The sequence below is a fragment of the Alternaria viburni genome (genome assembly GCF_023758015.1).
Source record: "Alternaria viburni strain BMP 2772 chromosome Unknown scaffold_27, whole genome shotgun sequence".
In the NCBI taxonomy this organism is placed as follows: domain Eukaryota; kingdom Fungi; phylum Ascomycota; class Dothideomycetes; order Pleosporales; family Pleosporaceae; genus Alternaria; species Alternaria viburni.
This window is the reverse complement of record NW_026055796.1, coordinates 337,713-355,277: the sequence shown is the minus strand read 5'-3', so window position 1 is coordinate 355,277 and position 17,565 is coordinate 337,713. Positions and strand designations below refer to the sequence as shown.

The 17,565-nt window shown below is 53.7% G+C and overlaps 5 protein-coding genes across 5 annotated transcripts; 2 read left to right on the top strand and 3 right to left on the bottom strand.

Annotated features, from left to right (window-relative positions):
- Positions 1-211: 211 nt before the first annotated feature.
- Positions 212-1,592, bottom strand: J4E79_009901 (uncharacterized protein; the record flags this gene model as incomplete). Its single annotated transcript, XM_049358741.1, has 4 exons — positions 212-226; positions 628-962; positions 1,046-1,097; positions 1,173-1,592. 4 exons carry the CDS (start codon positions 1,590-1,592, stop codon positions 212-214), a joined length of 822 nt encoding a protein of 273 aa, XP_049206844.1.
- A 1,872-nt stretch (positions 1,593-3,464) lies between these two features.
- On the top strand, positions 3,465-4,250 carry J4E79_009900 (uncharacterized protein; the record flags this gene model as incomplete). The annotated part of the gene is made up of 6 exons (XM_049358740.1): positions 3,465-3,484; positions 3,533-3,605; positions 3,670-3,776; positions 3,834-3,961; positions 4,014-4,034; positions 4,087-4,250. The coding sequence occupies 6 exons, from the start codon at positions 3,465-3,467 to the stop codon at positions 4,248-4,250; spliced, it is 513 nt and encodes a 170-aa protein (XP_049206843.1).
- Positions 4,251-5,325: 1,075 nt separating this feature from the next.
- On the top strand, positions 5,326-7,765 carry J4E79_009899 (uncharacterized protein; the record flags this gene model as incomplete). Its single annotated transcript, XM_049358739.1, has 2 exons — positions 5,326-5,538; positions 5,912-7,765. The coding sequence occupies 2 exons, from the start codon at positions 5,326-5,328 to the stop codon at positions 7,763-7,765; spliced, it is 2,067 nt and encodes a 688-aa protein (XP_049206842.1).
- A 179-nt stretch (positions 7,766-7,944) lies between these two features.
- J4E79_009898 (uncharacterized protein) lies at positions 7,945-9,759 on the bottom strand (the record flags this gene model as incomplete). The annotated part of the gene is made up of 3 exons (XM_049358738.1): positions 7,945-8,482; positions 9,346-9,534; positions 9,614-9,759. 3 exons carry the CDS (start codon positions 9,757-9,759, stop codon positions 7,945-7,947), a joined length of 873 nt encoding a protein of 290 aa, XP_049206841.1.
- Positions 9,760-10,841: 1,082 nt separating this feature from the next.
- J4E79_009897 (uncharacterized protein) lies at positions 10,842-17,486 on the bottom strand (the record flags this gene model as incomplete). The annotated part of the gene is made up of 1 exon (XM_049358737.1): positions 10,842-17,486. One exon carries the CDS (start codon positions 17,484-17,486, stop codon positions 10,842-10,844), a length of 6,645 nt encoding a protein of 2,214 aa, XP_049206840.1.
- Between the last annotated feature and the right edge of the window lie 79 nt (positions 17,487-17,565).

The window sequence follows — 17,565 nt, the reverse complement described above, 5'->3', positions numbered from 1 at the left end:
CGATGGGTGCGCCTCCTCGTTGTGTCTCCTCCGCGACCCTATTGCCAGACGTCGTTCGTGGAAGGTATCGTTGCAATGCCGCAAAACCACCCCCAAGTCAGAAGATGTCGGTATTCTTCCTTCTCCAGCAGGACTGTATTCGCTATGCTGGTTCTCCTGTCCATACCCGGATGGAGCAGTCATCCCAGAGACTGGAGTCGAGTCTGATCGATTATTCTTCGAGGAGCTGGGTAGCTGAGTACGATGCGTGCCCATAGCATGCTTGGGCGCAGACGGTGGCATTGACGAAGGCGAATGTATATTGTCAGCCGCACGTGGGTTCGCAGATCGGTCGACGAGGTTCGGTCGTCGCGGGGACGAAGTGTGTTGCGGGAAGGACTGTGATCTCGAAGCTCTGCCATGTGATGGAGCCAATGACGAAACCCTGAAGCGCTCGGCAGGCGTGCTATCGGTTCTTTCCTTCGTCACTGGAGGGGGTCGGGCTGGTAGTTTGAAGCTACTCTCATCTGCATTTCTGGTTTCGAACTCACTATGACAGTCTACATCGCGCGAACTGGTACGTATGTGAGATATGTGAGGGCGTGCGGGCGCCGTGCTAGGCGCTCGAATTGACTCTGACCAAGAAACGTAGCTATTACTCTCATGGCGAGGGCCTCTACTTCCAAAACCTAAATATGAGGCTTGGCCTGTAGCCTCAACAGTAGGTATAGCAGTGTCATCTACCGAGGATTGATCACGACGACGCCGCTTAGCTTTTGGTACAGGATGCTGCGGTGGGGTGTTTGTGTCCTTGTCGACCAATGCCGGTCGCGCTGAGGTAAAGAAAGCGGAGATCTCTCCTTCCTTCATCTGTTCATTGTCCTTCTTGCGTTTCTTTTTGGACGCGTCGGTTCGAGGGACAGGCTCTGGTTCGTCTTTGTGCTGCTGCAGGAACTTCATCTCCGAGAACACCAGATCGGGCACTGCGACACGTCAGCTGGGTAATGCGGGGAAGACGTACAGGAAGATGTCATTCAGGCTGTAGGAAGGGGAGTGAATCACTTACACCCGCGGCCCTTGATTGCAGTAGATGTCCGTCCCTTGTTGAAGAGGCCTAGCTGCTCCCGTGGCTTCAACTAGTCCAATCGTCAACACCATACTGTATGTTCCAGGCGACCGCATAGACATCTTACGGTCAGCCGATCCCCAGACATGTTCGTTGCCTGGAAGGTCTGCATAACACCAGGTGCCTTCTCGCCCTTCTTGCGTCGAGGCTTGCGTCGCGACTTCTTTGATTTGTCCTTACGATCGCGATGGGCATGGGGACCTGGCGCATACTGTGGCTCATACCGCTCTGGACGCGTCTTTCTACGAGGTTTGCGCGCATATCGGCTGCTGCTAGAGCTGTCGCTGCATGTCGCCTGGAGCGCCTCGTCAGCACTATCCTCCGCTGGCTTATGCGGAGAGGATGCAGGCGGACGGGGATCGAGGAGGGAGCTGTCTGATCTGCGGCGGCGCTTCCGTTTAGCAGGCTCTGCGGTCTGATGAAGGTTATTGGGCTCGCGCGGTGCTTCCGGTTGCACTGTCTCGTCTAGCCACTTTCGTATGTCCATGCTGTCCTGCATCCTAGACGAGCCGTGCCGTTAACGGAGTCTGGTTCGCCTCGCAAGTCTGGTGGGTCTGAGATGCTCGAGGGGCCAGACAGCAGATCGTCGTGATAGTCGCTCAGTTGCTTGTGTGACGGCAATCTGAGAGACCTTCAAGGTGACCAGGTCTCATCTGGATGTTGCAGCTACCTGATAGGCTACGTCAAGCAGCCAGACAGAGAAATGGCAGGTGCAGTAGGTGCTGCCATTGTGAGGTTGCCGGCATCGCCGAAGCCACTGCATTGCTGGAGGAAGGCACGATGCATTGATGACGCCAGTGCATCGTCAACCCTTCAACCTTCACGGTGTGGAAATGAGGCCGTGTCTGTCGTGTCTGTTCCTCTCCTTACTTCTATTCGGGCTGCAAGATGCTCATATCATTGGATGGATGGTATTGCCATAGAATCGGTCCCCGAGAGCGAGACGTCTTGGCACCGTGCATCGTGCTGCCGCATGCGCTGTGCCGCTATCGCAGGGAAATGGCTGCGATAGCTTCTCGTCGCCGACTTGCTTGGAGATACGCAGAATGAACACAGATGGATCGGTTCAGTCCGCGCTGCCTCGGTATATTTCGGTAAACACTGCCGATTTGCCCGCTTTCTGTATCCGATGGTGACGACTGTGTAGTATGTGATTGATGGGACATTCTGGCCTGTCTCAGCGCAATGGACTTCGGTCGTATAAGTGCGAGCAGTCGTCTCATTAAGCACGCTCAGCTTGCTACATCTTGACGTCGCGCGCACGAGCCAGTTCGGGATGCAGAGCCATGGAGGGCCTGGAAGTTAGTTAGACCCGATCCCCACACCGTCAGACTAAGGATGGCGACTCTGATAAGCTTCTTTGAACCACCATCTTCTGTCCAATACCTGTCCGCCATTGACCTTTTCGTCACAGCCCGATAGTCTTGCTGTAGCCATGGGCGCAGATCGCTGCTGTCTCGAGCACGCAATCTGTCTATCCGCAGGCTTGTCCATGCACGTATTTCGCAGTGGCCCAATGACGCCGCCGCACTCCTGCCGGCACTCTGAGCACGACGATGGATCGATGCACCTATCAAAAAAATCGTTTTCTCTGGCTCGTCAAGGGCCCTGCAATTGGGCCTCCCCGGTCTCAGGCTAACGTGGGCTGCATATACCCAGCATGAACAGACAGACACGGGACAGGCTAGGGAGCCAGCCAGCCGACATGTATGGCAGAACCAGTATCTGCACCCTGTCCATCGTCAGGTGCGGGCTCCTAGACAAGGCATTGGGACCGGCTAGCTGCGAGGGGCCAGTTCCGTTTGCCTGCCTGCAGCCCAGGTCCGAACTACCAGACCCCTTGGCTTGACTGGCTCGACTGGCTGGAGAGACACATTGCACCCCGTCGCTCGTGGCCATCCACGTCGCTTTATAAACCGGGCCCTCAGCCCTCCAGTCCGTGCGCGCAACCTATTACTTGCTTGCAGCCTAGCGCTCTTTCACCTGGTGGAGGGGTACTCATATCGTCGCTTGCCCCGCCAACCTAGACGCTTCACTATCTCTGCTCCTCACCCTGTGCCATCACTTTCTTGCGACAGCCTGCAGCCGACTCTCCCTCCTCTAACTCTTCAGAGCAATCGCTTGCGCCATCATCACCAATACAGCCTGGTGCTACAAGATCAAATGTTCGTTCCGTCACGTTGCTACATACTGCCTGCCCGGGAAGCCGCGATGGATTCCTCGCCTTCCTGCACTTTTCCTTCACTCTACAACTCCTGTCACTACCTGTCTTGAGCTTCCTTGTATCGCGCGCCTTGTTTCGAGTTGCGAGAGCTAGTATTGAGACCGTTCAGTGTTCGACCCAGACATCACTCTCACCATGTCTAAGCTCTTCATTGGGTAAGTACGCAGCCTTCCCATACCGCGACCGCGACTGACCCTGAACAGAGGCCTCGCATGGCACACCGACGACCAAGCTCTCCGTCAAAAGTTCGAGGAGTTCGGTCAAGTCGAAGAAGCCGTAAGTGACACGCTACTCGACGAATGTCGTCGCCAAGGTCGAGTCCATGCTCACATCGTCACAGGTCGTGGTTAAGGACCGCGATACTGGCCGCAGCCGAGGCTTTGGCTTTGTTCGCTATGCCCAGGACACCGAGGCCGATGCCGCTATGCAGGCCATGAACAACGAGGAGTACGTCTTTTCTGCCTTCACGTACCATCCAACAGTGGACACTTCTGACTCTCCCAGATTCGACGGACGTAGGATTCGCGTCGACAAGGCCTCCGACCGCGCTGGCGGTGGTGCTCCTCGCGGCGGTGGCTACGGAGGCGGTGGCGGCGGATACCGTGGAGGTTACGGTGGTGGACAAGGAGGAGGTAAGCTTCTCATCTCCTACTCATCGTGGCTCTATACTAACTATATCCCCAGGCTACGGTGGCGGCGACCGTGGTAAGCACATGTCATCGTTCTATTCGTAGTGAGATACTAACTTGATGAAAAGGCTACGGCGGCGGCGGCCAGGGCGGCGGCTCTTGGGGACCTTCTCAAGGCGGCGGCGGCGGCGGATACCAGTCTCGCGGCGGCTACGGTGGCGGTCAGGGCGGCGGTCAGGGCGGTTACGGTGGTGGTCAAGAGGGTGGCCAAGGTGGTGGCCAGCAATGGTAAACACCTCGGCGGACCCACGTCCTACAGTCCTGTGCTCTCAGAATGACCAAAGGTACGAACTTTCCAGTTGAGGGCAAGAACGCTCCTGGGATTGGAGCTGGCTTTACACGATGGAGATCTTTTGGACGTTAGCCGACACTGCTCCTCCTCGAATGAGCATCATCATTCACATGGACGTTTCATATCATGTTTAATGGCAGTAGAGGTGGTTGGTACTGAGAGATGAGATACCCATTGAATCAGGAGGTGCTGCTACTCTGTACTTGTCGCGCTATGAGGGTTCCCGTTCTTTGTGCACTTTCCTTACGGGCTCTTCGTAGTCATGGTGGCTTGCTACCTACCCAAAAGCTGTGTCATTTCAATGTAACCTTGAACTCTACCAAGAGACATGTCAGCAAAAAGCAGATTACACCGCATTCCAAAAGCAAGCATGCTCACTCACACTCGCCTCGCAAACGGGTACAACAGCTGGATCGGTGCCTTCTTCCTGGGGATCAATGAGATCACATTACCGCTGTTGCGATGAGGCTCTGCGGTCTAACGGGTCCCTCCACAAGACGCAGGTTCGTGGCGATGCCAATTCTCCTCACCCCCCAACACATGGATAATCTCGACGGCAACTAACCCATTACTTAATCGCACGCACTAGTCTCGCTTTCTGCACATGGAAAATTCAGCAGCCAAGGCAGCGCATTGTGACCACGTCTGCATATTGCATACATAGCCGCCGGCCAGTCCTACTGCAGCTGCAGCACCAACGCAGAGTAGAAAGGCAGGTTTCTGCAAGCGATAGCTGGGCTGTCTGCGGGGAGTCAGGCGCACTCCGTGCTGCGTTTTGTATAGTCCTCGCGCACACACTTCCGCATCCTCGAGTGCTTTGCTGCTGCCTGAGGTGATCTTCACTTTTGGCGTCAGGCGCCAGGATGCGACGTCGAATGTCTTGGGCTGAGGATGCACGCTGACAGACGACCCCTCCACACCCGTCTTCTACTATTCAACGACTCGCGGATATCCAATACTTCATCGCATTTATTTTGCTTGTTCTTCAGCCGGCTGGAACGACTTCGAGTACATCATGAAGAGTTGGAACGGGCTGGAGGATGCGACGGCGCCGGTCAAGCCTGGACGGACCCCGACGCGGTGGCGTGCACTGCTTTCTGCGACCTTCGTCACACTCGTGTGCCTCGCGGCAGTGGATACCATCTTCCCTGAATTGAAGAACTGGGATCTGTCCTCATTTCTAGACATTGAGCCTGCGTTGCATGATGCTGCTTTTGAGTGGTCCGAGGTATGTTGAGAGAGTGTTTCCTGAGCGTCGCACCGCACACGTGGTTCTGCAGCCACCCTGGCCCGCATCTTATCAGATCGAATGATAGCCTCGATCCAAGTCGCACAGCAGGTGGTTACTCTACTTCCGGGAGATGTCTTGGGCGCATGCCGGAGCACCACAGACGACCTTCGTCATCAAAAGGCTCAATGAAAAGTCTGATCCTGATTGGTGGCCTGACCAGATCCCATTCCGGCTCACCAACATGTCGCTCGGACCCAAGTCCCAGCACCGTATCAACATAAGCGAACCGCAGCTCTCTACAAATTAGTTTAACAAGCCTGCTTCAGCATCATAATATCGACTGGTGGATGCAAGACTGACCAAGCTCCAGATCACACCGAGTGAGCATCTAGAATTCCACAAATGCTTTGGCCAATTTGAATGCGCAAAACTGAGCCTGCCACTGGACTACTTCAACGGGACCTACCCTGATCATACTGTGAGCATCGCTATCGTCAAGCTACCCGCCAAAGTATCCGTAGATGATCCCCGGTATGGTGGCCCGGTCTTGTTCAACCCTGGCGGGCCCGGAGGATCAGGTACATCAGTTGCGCTCTTCTTAGCAGGAGGGCTACAACAGATCATAGACTCTAACGTTGAGACTTTCACCCCATCGCCTGACGCAAGATACTTCGACATCATCGGCTTCGACCCTCGTGGAATCGGTTGGACAGAGCCAGTCGCTCGATGCATGCCAAATCAGCCTTCCGCGTTCTCTTGGAGTTTGAGGGAAGAGACCGAGGGCCTTGTTGGAAGCTCAGATGCAGCCCTTGGTAGACTTTGGTCCATGCAACACGCCTTTGGCGCATCTTGTAAGCTTGCTGAGGAGAAACAAGAGGGACCGGATATTAAGCAGTACATGTCGACGGCGTTTGTTGCCAGAGACATGTTGGAGATCACCGAGAGGCATGCCGAATATGTGGCAAAGGAAGTCGCTCAAAAGGTCGCACAAAAGGCTGGCAAGCGTCTTGGGTGCCATCAATCCACATATGTTCCTGGAGAAAGTAAGCTACAGTACTTGGGCTTTTCCTACGGGACTTTCCTTGGGTCCACGTTTGCGTCCATGTTCCCGGACCGTGTTGGACGTATCATCCTCGATGGAGTCGTGAGTTCGTACGACTACACCCACTCGATGGGTAACGGAAGTCTTGTAGACGTCGAAAAGGCCATGACTTCTTTCTATACGTTCTGCTACAATGTGGGACCCAATAGATGTCCTCTAGCCACCGCCAACTCAAGTGTTCTCGACATAGAGGAGCGCACACAAAAAATTATCGCATCGCTATACCACAATCCGCTTCCCGTCGTCTCGGCAGAAGGCCCAGAACTCCTCACTTGGTCCACCATCAAGTTAATTCTCTTCAGCGCTACGTACCAGCCGCGCCTCACATTTGAGTTCGTAGCCGCCAGCCTATCTGCCATTGAACAAGGAGTTGGTAGAGAAATCAACGAGATCGCCGGAACCTTGCGCTACAACCACGTATTCTCTTGTCCTGTCGATGGCAGCGAACCACTCGAACAGCCAAGTTCCCCTGTTTCCACGACAGCCATCCTATGCAGCGACGGAATCGACCAAACCCATCTGACTAAAGAAGAGTTCGCCGCATATTGGGATATCATGGACGAAGTTTCGCCAAACTTTGGTTCCTACTGGTCCATGCTACTGATGCAATGTGCCTCTTGGAAGATCAAAGCTAGCTACAAGTTTGACGGTCCTTGGGGTGCAAACACATCGCATCCTATCCTCTTTGTCAGCAATACAGCAGACCCGGTTACACCTCTTCGCAGCGGACGCTATATGCATAGTCTATTCCCTGGAAGCAGCCTTATGATTGGCGATCACGCAGGACATTGTTCGATGTCGGCACCCGACCCGTGCATCTTGAGTCGCGTGAACACGTATTTTCAGACGGGTGAGCTGCCGTCGCCAGGGACGGTGTGTGTACCGCCACCCAGTGAGTACAGTCTCAACTCAACGGATCCGGATAGTCCTTTCTACGACCCTACTTTGGGGAGTGCGAATGTGGCTGCTATGCAGGAGGATGAGGAGAGTTGGATTCGGCTGCGCGATGCTGGTGAGTCGTTACAGAGGCAGGCTGTTGCGAGTGGTATGTTTGACATGAACCTTCCGGGTGGTTCAAGGGCAAAGCGCGTTATGCAAAACATGTTGAAGCGTCACTATTAGGCTGGGAGTAGGTATGGTTGTATGTAGATGCTTTTCATTTCTATCTCGAAGTCCCAAGTGACTCGTGTGGATATGGCTCATCCTTGGTCCAGCACACGGCAACCAAACTTCGGCGTCACACACATCAGTCTGTATCCAAAACGAAATCATCAAAGAAGAAGTTACCCTACTCTTCATGATTAACCCCCATTCCGATATTCCTTCTCCAGATACTCCACCCAGAGGTCTTGATTTCCCACTTGTTTCCGGAATTCATTCGTATACCAGTCATCAGCACCGGTCACTTGATATGGTGCCTCCGAGATAATCAGTGTTTCCAGTGCAGGAAAAATCCGCAATGTACGCATGTTCTGTTCGATAGGCTCGCGGAGTCCCATGGCTGGATCTTCAGATTGAAAGGCATCCCAATCAATATCGATATGCCTAATCAACCTTAGCTGTAACGGCGTACACCGCTTCCGGAGTTTCGAGAGGTCGGATAGGTCGAACTCGCGATGTATGAAGCGTGCGACGGGGTAGAGGTGTATTGCGAAGTAGGCATTTGCGGTTTCGGCGAAGATTTGTCGTGATGTACGGGACAGATCGAGGCGGTCCCAGTGGAAATGGGAGTCATGTTTCCAATTCCTTGCGCTGAGATCTAGGGCTATATGAAATATCTTGTTGCGGATCTCAGCCGGCAGACGCAAGAGAGGGGAATGAAGCTGGTTGCGCTGAGCACTGTTGGCGGTCAGCATTTTATACTCAGCTGCGCATTACTTCTAGTGAGGTATGAAACTAACATTGCGAGACAACTGGCGTTGGGCACAAGGGTGGGCGGTCCTTTGCATTCGTCCATATCGACAGACGTGCAGGTTGGCGGGGTGTGAGTTGGGAGGCAGGAGTTTCAGATCAGCCGAATTTGAGTGAGGTTGTTAAGGAAATTAAGAGCGTAGGTTGAAGAGGTGTTTGAGGTTCACATAGAATATAAGTATAGAAATTTGAGTCACGCCGCTAGTGCATGGAATGTCGTAGATTACCTCTCTTCATCATTTTATTCGTTGTCCCGTGTCCACGTTACCAGCACTACCTTTGAGTCAGCCATAGCAGGATCGAGTTTGGTTCGCCTATCCTGCGCGACCAAACTTCACGAACCTACACGCACGAACCTACACGCAGGAATCGACGTATTGGCATCAGTTGTCAGCATAAATCCTAGAGCATCAGATACACTCTTCATCTTGCTGGGTCTCGATGGCTATGCATCCGGGACCCATTGCAGAGTGCTCAAGTCCTCATGCATGGTGTACGTGAACTCTAACCGCGGATTCTCCATCCAACCCCTAAGCCTAATTTCGCACAAAAGTCGAGGTCTCGTCTCTTCGGGTGCCCCGGAAATATGTAACCGCCTCAGGCCGCTGTGCGCAAATGGACAGTATTTACCTGGTTTTAGGCCCACTGCATGATACCAGCTAAAAGCAAGGGCCCCCAGCATACGGAATTGAGACGGTGTGATTGGCAGTATGAGCCCTGACCTACGCGGCGGGAGTTTTACCACTGACAATGTAGCGTAGTGATATGGGAGGAGTCTCAGTTCGAAGTACGCCGCGGCGGTCTCAGCGAAGACCTCGCGCGAGGATCGAACAAAGAACATACGATCCCAAAAGTACAGTTCTTCATGATGCCACCGCCATATTTCCGTGGGGATGAGTTCGAGCGTGTAGGCGTATATCTTGTTACGAACCTCAGCTGGTAATCGCAGAAGAGGTGACTGGATTTTATTGCGTTGAGCGCTGTTGACTGTTAGCGCCTCTCTTCGCAGAGAGTGAGGTAACGCGTGAGCAGAGTCCTATTCAATGAGATTATACTTACATTGCGAGGCACTTTGCGTTGGGCACGAGAGTAGGCGGGCCTTTGACATTAGGTGTAACAATGGGCGGTGCAACACCGTTGTTAACATAGGCGTGATGCAAACGGGCCAACGTTGGGTCGAAGGGTTGAAGATTGAGGAAAGACATTCTGACTGCGGAAAGTGTCGAAGGTGCAAGGTGACGGAAGGGTGAGAGGAAAAGCTCTGGATGTGAAGGCGCTAGTACTTAATCGGCTAGTAGCATCTTGTAAGGTACTACACGCACCGCTAAAGCTTGCACCTCCACAGTCCGCTCTTCTGTTTTCACTATACACTGTCAAGGGGCTACCGTGAGTAATATACGAGGGTCTACCGCTTTAGAAATCATGAGTGTTTGTAACTGTTCGAGCTAGCCTCGGGAGGCAAATATGACTGAAGACTGCTTCACCCCTTATGACCTACATTGAGATGAAACCATACAAAGTAGACCTCGAAATGACCCGGTGTCCAGGTAGGCTCCAGGGTGTCCAGTTTCTTTTTCTTTCCGAGGCTAGCTAGCTGGTGACCAGCACCCACCAAACGAAAACATATTCAAGCTGACAGCATACTTACAGCCATTCAACACAGCGCTCACCTTCCCTAAAGCTCCCTCATACTCGTGACCACTTTCTTCACACCACGCTTCTTCCCCGCCACTCGAGCCCTTACCCTCCGCTTAGCATACTGCTCCCAAGCCGCTTTACCGGCAAGACCTAACAAGAATGCCGCACCCATAACGATCAGCGTCCCGCCTACCACGTCGAAATCGGTGAGATCATCCACGAAGGTCTTGTATATGAAGTACACTAGAAGGACGAATAATGAGATGATCACAATGGCGCCAAAGGTGGTCGACATCTGTACAGAAGGGAGAGGTGGTGATGGGAGTCCACTTGGTTGTATTGTATCTTGGTTGAGACGAAGTGGATTCGTTGACGATGCGTGGCGGGTGCGGTGAGCTTTATCGTAGGAGGCGGTCGTGTGGTTGTTCATGCATGACACATGCCGAAGTCACAGGTATGACAGCAAATATCATCCCAAGCACACGAGCATGACGAACAAGCTTGTGAACACAAACGTCGATTTAACAAGAGACTACTATACAGCCAATCCAACTTCGTAACGCCCAGTCACGCCGCAACCCAATTTTGCGTGACAAATATGCACTCCAGATACGATTCCCATGCAATCCAACCATGCAAGTCAAAGCATCTACTCGTCATCTTCCTCCTCCTCACTATCCTCATCCATGCCCTCCGCAGCCTCAACCTGGAAGCTAGGCGCCTGATCCACGCCAAGGTAGCTATCACTAACGAGATAGCACGTCAACTCATGACTACCCGGCTTCTCGAGCGTAAACTCAAGCACAGTCTCCAACTTCCTCAGAATAGGCACCTTCTTGATCGCAAGCAGCGTGTGTTCCTTCTGGTCTCCCACAACGAGCCACCAGCTCTCCGTCTTGTCGGCCGGGTAGAACGGCGCGTGGACTTCCATCTTGGGCTCCTCGTCTTCCTCGATGTTGCGCGTAATGCGCACCTTGAGTTGGGCGGGCGAGTTGGAAGCGATGGATTCGGGGTCGACGAGTTCGTGCTCGATTTCGATGTTGGGGTAGAAGTTGTTTGTGAAGTTTGCAATGTCGGCGAGTTGGCGTTGGTCGACGTCGAGTGCGGAGATGAGCTTCTTGTAGTCTGGGTTCTCGTCTTCGTCCATGGCGTTGATGAAGTCGTCGACGTCGTTGATGCCGAATTTTTGGGCGGCCTTGATGGTGTCGGCGTCGAAGTGGGGGATCTGCTTGAGAGGAGAGTCCTTCTGCCACATTGCTTGCACGACCATCTGGGAGAGTTCCATGGCGGACATGGCGTTGAGATGAGCCTCGGATGAGAGAACGTCGACACTTGCGCTGAGGATGTTGAGGACCTTTCGCAGCACGACTTCTTGGTCCTTGGCCAGGTCGACGGGGAGCTGCATGCGTGAGAAGTGAGCCTGCAGAAGAACGAAAGCCTTGAAATGCGGCGTCTCGAAGTTGGGTTCCTGCATCTTGAAGGGAACGCGGTCGTAGATGCGCTGGAGGATGTGGTCCTCGTGCCTCCGTATTTGGATGTCTTCGAATTCAGTGGCGGCTGTGATGATCTCCAGCACACCCTTGAGACTTGTCCTGCCGTTGAGCGACATCATCAAGGTCTGCATGGTGATGAAAGAGATGTTGTAGTACGCCGCAATCATGCACGGGTTCAGAGGTGTGATCGCATCCTCGTCTTCGTCGTGCTCGATGAGGTTGGCATCGGTTAGCTCCTTCAGGGTCGACTCAACCATGTCGGACAAGTGCGCGCTAAGTCCCTCGTGCGACGTGTCGTGGAGATTGTAGTAGCTGGGGTTGGCGAGTAAACGGCGGTAGAAGTATGTGTATGTTGACCAATCGACAGCTTCTTGTGTTGACTCAATCGTCTTTGCGCTGATCTCGGCAACAAAGGCGTCGTGAAGGTAGTCGGGAAGGTAGCTCTCAATTGGAAGAGCCTCGTTAAGGAACTTCTTATAGTATTCTCGCTTCACCGCAGGCAGCATAAGCACACCCTTCGCTGACTTGTCCAGTCCTACTCTGCCGGCCTTGCCGAACATCTGCAGGATATCGCTAATGGGGTAGTCCACGTATCGATGTTCGCGGCCCTCGTAGAATTGAGTGCCTTGAACGATGACGAGATGAGCACCGCTGTCAATTTCCCAGCAAGAGTCGCGCGATACGATGAGCACCTGGATCGCGCCAACCTTAAAGAGATGCTGAACAGCCTTCTTGTCGAAAGAGTTGAGGGCCTCGTGGAAGTATCCGATACCATGAGACAGCGACGAAGCCAGCGCTTGCTCGTTGATCTTCTCAAGGATAGGTTGAATCTCAGATACTTCAACGTTGAGAAAGCGATCCTCGTCTTCGTCAGCTATGCAAGCGTTGAGGAGGTCAGCAGCAGAGTTCCTGGCTTGCTTCCTGTTCGGGACGAAAACCATGGCCGGCTTGTCTGGAGACATTTGCGTAATGGCAGAGTAGGTCGGCCTCGCCATAGCCATCATCAAGGATGGGAAATGGGGGATCGTGAACGACTGAATCTTCAACTCAAGCGGTACTGCTCGGATGGCCGGGCTGAAGTTGTAGATGGTGTGCTTGGTTGCACCGATCCATTCACCGATATCTCGCGCATTCGACAGAGACACGCTTAGTCCAACGATGCGCAGCTTCGACTCTAATTGCGTTGCCATTGCTTGCATACGGGAAACAACAATCTCGTAAACGTGACCATTCGTGCCACCAAGCATATGTAGCTCATCAGCGATCAATAGAGAGACGGACTGGACGTTCTTCCGGCGCTGCCATTGACGGGAGAGTGAGTCCCATTGAGAAGGAGTGGCGAGGATGAGATCACCCCTCTCAAGCAATCGCAGGTCTGCCGTTGTCTCGCCAGTGAGCTTGACGACGTCCTTTCCTCCACTGAGACCGGTCAACCGCTCATTCCAGTTCTTGTACTGGTTGTCGACGAGCTCTTGGAATGGTGCTAGGTAGACAATGCGGCCTTCATTGTTGGTAGCCCAGTGTCGCAAAATGGCAAACTCAGCGCAGATGGTCTTGCCAATGCCTGCTGATGCGCCAATGAGAGCATTGTCATCTGTGGTATACAAGGTGTTGAAAGTCTGTGTCTGAACCTTGTTGAAGCGACCGATGTTTTCGTACAAGCCCATGTATTCTTTCCTCTTCAGGGCAGAAACAGGCAGAGGTTGCAGATCCAGAACGGGAGTGTGGGCAGGGAATTTTGCTGGCAGGATAAGCTTCTGGAAAGAGACAGCGAGCTTGGTCTCAGATGCCATCCATCGGTCGGAAAGAACAGTGATGAAGTAGTTGGGTGGCATGGGCTCATCGATGGGCACAGTCATCTCCAGCAGATGTTCGTTGGCGTCGCCATCGGAGTAGTCCCTTCGGAGGATGAAGGTGTCGTGGAACAACACCTGCTCGCCGTCACAGTCCTCGACCAAGATCCAGAATGCCTCTGAGGCTCCGTGCAGCTCTGTGTCCCAAACGAAGTCAGGTCGTATTGTCAGCTCCAGACGGAGTAGCGACCTTGTCACCGGTCGGGGTGTCGCTTCGATCTGGAGGCGCGGGAACTTCTCTACCAGACCACAGACAAGTTTGCCAGCCTTGGGCATACCCAACAGCTCACCCATGCTTGGCGGGTCGAGGCCGAAGTAGCTCGACCAGCCAACGTCGATTCGCTCAGCCTTTTGCACAATGTCGCGAGGGCACGTGGGGAATTGGCGCAGAGGGGTCATAGTTGGCCACATACGCTTCTCAGCCATCTTGCACATGTCGAGAGCCAGCTTAGCGACTTGCGACCAACCCTTCTTGAGACAGATCTCAAAGATGGCGCGAAGAATACGTCCAGCGGATTGCGTAACGTAGACCAAGTCAGCCATCAGCGCCAATCCTTCCAGCTTAAGGCGAGAGATATAAGCTTGGAGCAGGACGTTGATCTTGGCTTGGGCTTCCTCGAAGCTCTCCTTGACTGGGATCGGGACCTTTCCTAGTAACTTCGCAAGCTCGAGCTTCTCATCTTGACGGACGGGGATGTACTTGAACTCCTCACTAAGTGCAAATACACGGAATAGCTCGATAGCGCTGATACCGGGCTGGATGTGCATGTTGTATGTCGCCATGGAGTTGTGGGTGATGTAGTAGTGGGAGGCAATTCTTCCAAGCTCTGTGGGGTTGAGCATACCGGTCTTCCTATCGTACTTGATCAGACTGCATTTCTCAAGTACATGTGCAGCGGCGTGAACAAGGTCCACACGTCTTTGCTCCAGCACAGTATCATTCTCGTATTCTGGTCCGACTCGGTAGAGAGCGGGTGAACGAAGCATTCGGACGAAGAGGTACGTGTAGCCGAGCCAGTCAACCGCTTCGTCCCTGTTGCGCACGTTACCCAGAACAATCTCAGCGTTGAGGTTATCTGCAAGTTTGCTGATGAGCTGCGACTCGATAGGCAACTGTTGGTTGAGCAAGGACAGGTAGTACTGAATCTCAGACTGTGTGGTGATGATGATACCCTCTCCGTAAGTATCGTATTGAGGTCGACCGGCACGACCCAACATCTGCAGGACATCCTGAGGGCTAAGTTCGACCCAGCTACCCTTTTCAGGGGAGTAGATCTGCGTTCCCTTGATAATGACGGTATGCGCGGGCAAGTTGACACCCCAAGCCAACGTTGCTGTGCACACAAGAACCTGGATAGAGCCATCGGCGAACAGATCCTCCACGGAAGTACGATCAGCTCGCGACATACCAGCGTGATGGATACCGAAGCCATAAGGCATGACGTCCTTTAGGTCCGCGTTTTGAACTGACTCAGACTCTTCTCTCAAGATCTCCCGACTGGCAGCATCTGACCGAAGAATCTTGCCTATTGACTCTTCCTCGAGTGCTTTGTCACGAATATACTTCGCAGTCTTGGCGGTTTCCTTTCGGGAGTGCACGAAGATAAGCATCTGATTGCGATGTTCGCCAACCTGTTCCAAAACCTTGGTATAGCAAACGTCGTTCATCGTCTTCAGCTGTTTGATGGCCTTCTTGTCTGTAACACCAATGAACTCCTGCTTCAACGGACACGGTCGGAAAGTAGCGTCAAAGTGGAAGAGACCCTTGTCTGGGTCGATACGCAGGAAGCTCGCAACGTCGCGGTAGTTGGGAAGAGTGGCACTCAATCCGACAATGCGCACGTGATCACCAGTCTGCTCGCTGCGTCGTAGAGTTCTACTGACGATACTCTCGATGACCGGACCACGGTCGTCGTGAAGAAGATGAATCTCATCAATACAGATGAGGCGAACGAGGTTGATGTAGCTGGTATCAGTAGCCTTGCGGGTGATGACATCGTACTTCTCAGGGGTGGTGACGATGATCTGAGTTTCCGCGATTTGCTGCTTGGTAAGTTGGCGATCACCGGTAAGTTCAGAGACCTTGATGCCGTATGGCTCCAGACGCTTGCCGAAGTTACCGACTTGCTCAGCCACAAGAGCCTTGAGTGGGGCAATGTAGATGATCTTGAAGTTGTCAAGCGCAATCTCTCCAGTCGCGGGGTTTCGGTGCTTGCCGATCTCGCGAAGCATTGTCAGCATGGCTACATTGGTCTTTCCAGAACCAGTGGGTGCGCAAATCAACATGTTGCCGTCATCGTTGAACGCTGTCGGGAAACACTTCGTTTGGATACGGTTGAGCGATTTTGAGTTACCGAAACCTGGACGCGCCCAATCTGGTAGCTCGGAGGTTGGCATGAGTGCTGGCTCGTTGGGGTCGCGCTTCGCTTTCGGCGCAGGGACGTGGATCTCCTCGTAGCCCTTGAACTGGCGTCGCGTGGATCCTTGAGGCAGCTTAACGCCTGCATTCGTCATGAGATGGTTGCCCTGGTCGAACACGATGTTGTCCAGATTTACCATTCGGCTCGATGGTTGCAGACCGCCCACGATACCCTCCGGTTTCGCGTCGGCCATTTCCACGTCGTTTGGCGCATCTGGAAGGCTGATGTCCTTGAGATTGAACTTCATCTTATTAGTGCCAGCGTCAGCGCCATCTTCAGCCTTGATGCCAGTCTCTCTTGCGCGCAGCTCTTGCAGAATCCGTTGCTGACCGGCAGCTCTCATCTCCCGCTCGACAGCTGTTCGCTCATCGTTGTCTTCAGCAGCCCTTCGCCACCTCGTAACCCAGACGACCCTATCGCGGTTGAGTACTAGTTTCGCGACCAGCTCGTGGTGTTCGTAGTCGAAGAGATCCATCAAGTCGTTCTCAATCTCACGGAGTTCCTTCTCTTCGCCATCTTCCGAGACTCCTGCGAGATACTTGAGCGCTTCCTGTGTCTTCTCCTGCTGGATATGCGCATCCTCGTATATTTGCCCAATCTGCCGTTGCAGCCAGTAGGCGTCGATCTCGTGTGCGGGTATAAGTTGGTCTGCGCCGTTTGTGCGGTCTGCGGTGGCCGTGTCGCCCTGTATTATCGTCTCTTCGGTATCCGCGAACCCTCCACCCTTCTGGTCTTCATCTTCGCCGATCTGCTCGATGGGCGCCTCTGCTTCGTCTTCTTCGTCCGAGGAATCGGCGTCTCGCACTTCGAACGTCTGAGGCCCGTCTTCATCCTCCTCTTCGTCGTCGAATACGACGGCTACACCTTGGTTGTCGCCCGTGTCAGCGCCGTCGCCGTCTGCCATCTCTTCGTCACCTTCCTCGTCGTCTTGCGCGTCGTAGTCGGTGATCTTCTTGGACAGGTTCATCAGCTCGTTGAATTCCTTTCCGCCCATAGAAGTACCAAGAAGGTCGTCCACTTCCTTCTTCTTGTCGAAGTCCTTCATGGTGTCATCCTTGAGGTATTCGAGGACCGCGTCGGCCGCACTTCGCGTAGTCGCAGGATCGACATCGCCGAGAGATCTGCTCACGAGGGTTGTGATGAGGTCGAAAGTCTGGCGCGTCGCAGGGGTCCGCGGCTTGTATGTGAGACCTTCGATATTGAAGTCGGCTGTCGCAGTGGCTCCAAACGCGCTGGTGCCATCGTCCCGTTTCCGCTTGCGCTGCTCTCTCTCGAGAACATCGCCACCCTCATTCAGGTTTCCGCGCTCAACGCCCGGTCCCTTGAGCTTCTTTGTTGCCTGCGCATTTGCGCTGTCACGCGCTGTGCGTCCGCCCATGTCTCTGATGTTGATGCGACCTGCCAGCGACTCGGGGTCGCCAGTATGCTCATCCTTCCCGCGGTGTGTAAAACGTCTGTCGGCCTGCAAGACCAAATTTGACATGGCCGCATACTTGTACTGCCCGAGGTTCTTCTGGTCGTTCGACATGATCGCGGTGGGTATCGTGGTTTTGCGCGGCTTGCGCTTTTGGGATCGCCTTCTCTAGTCGGCGGCGCGCAAATTAAGG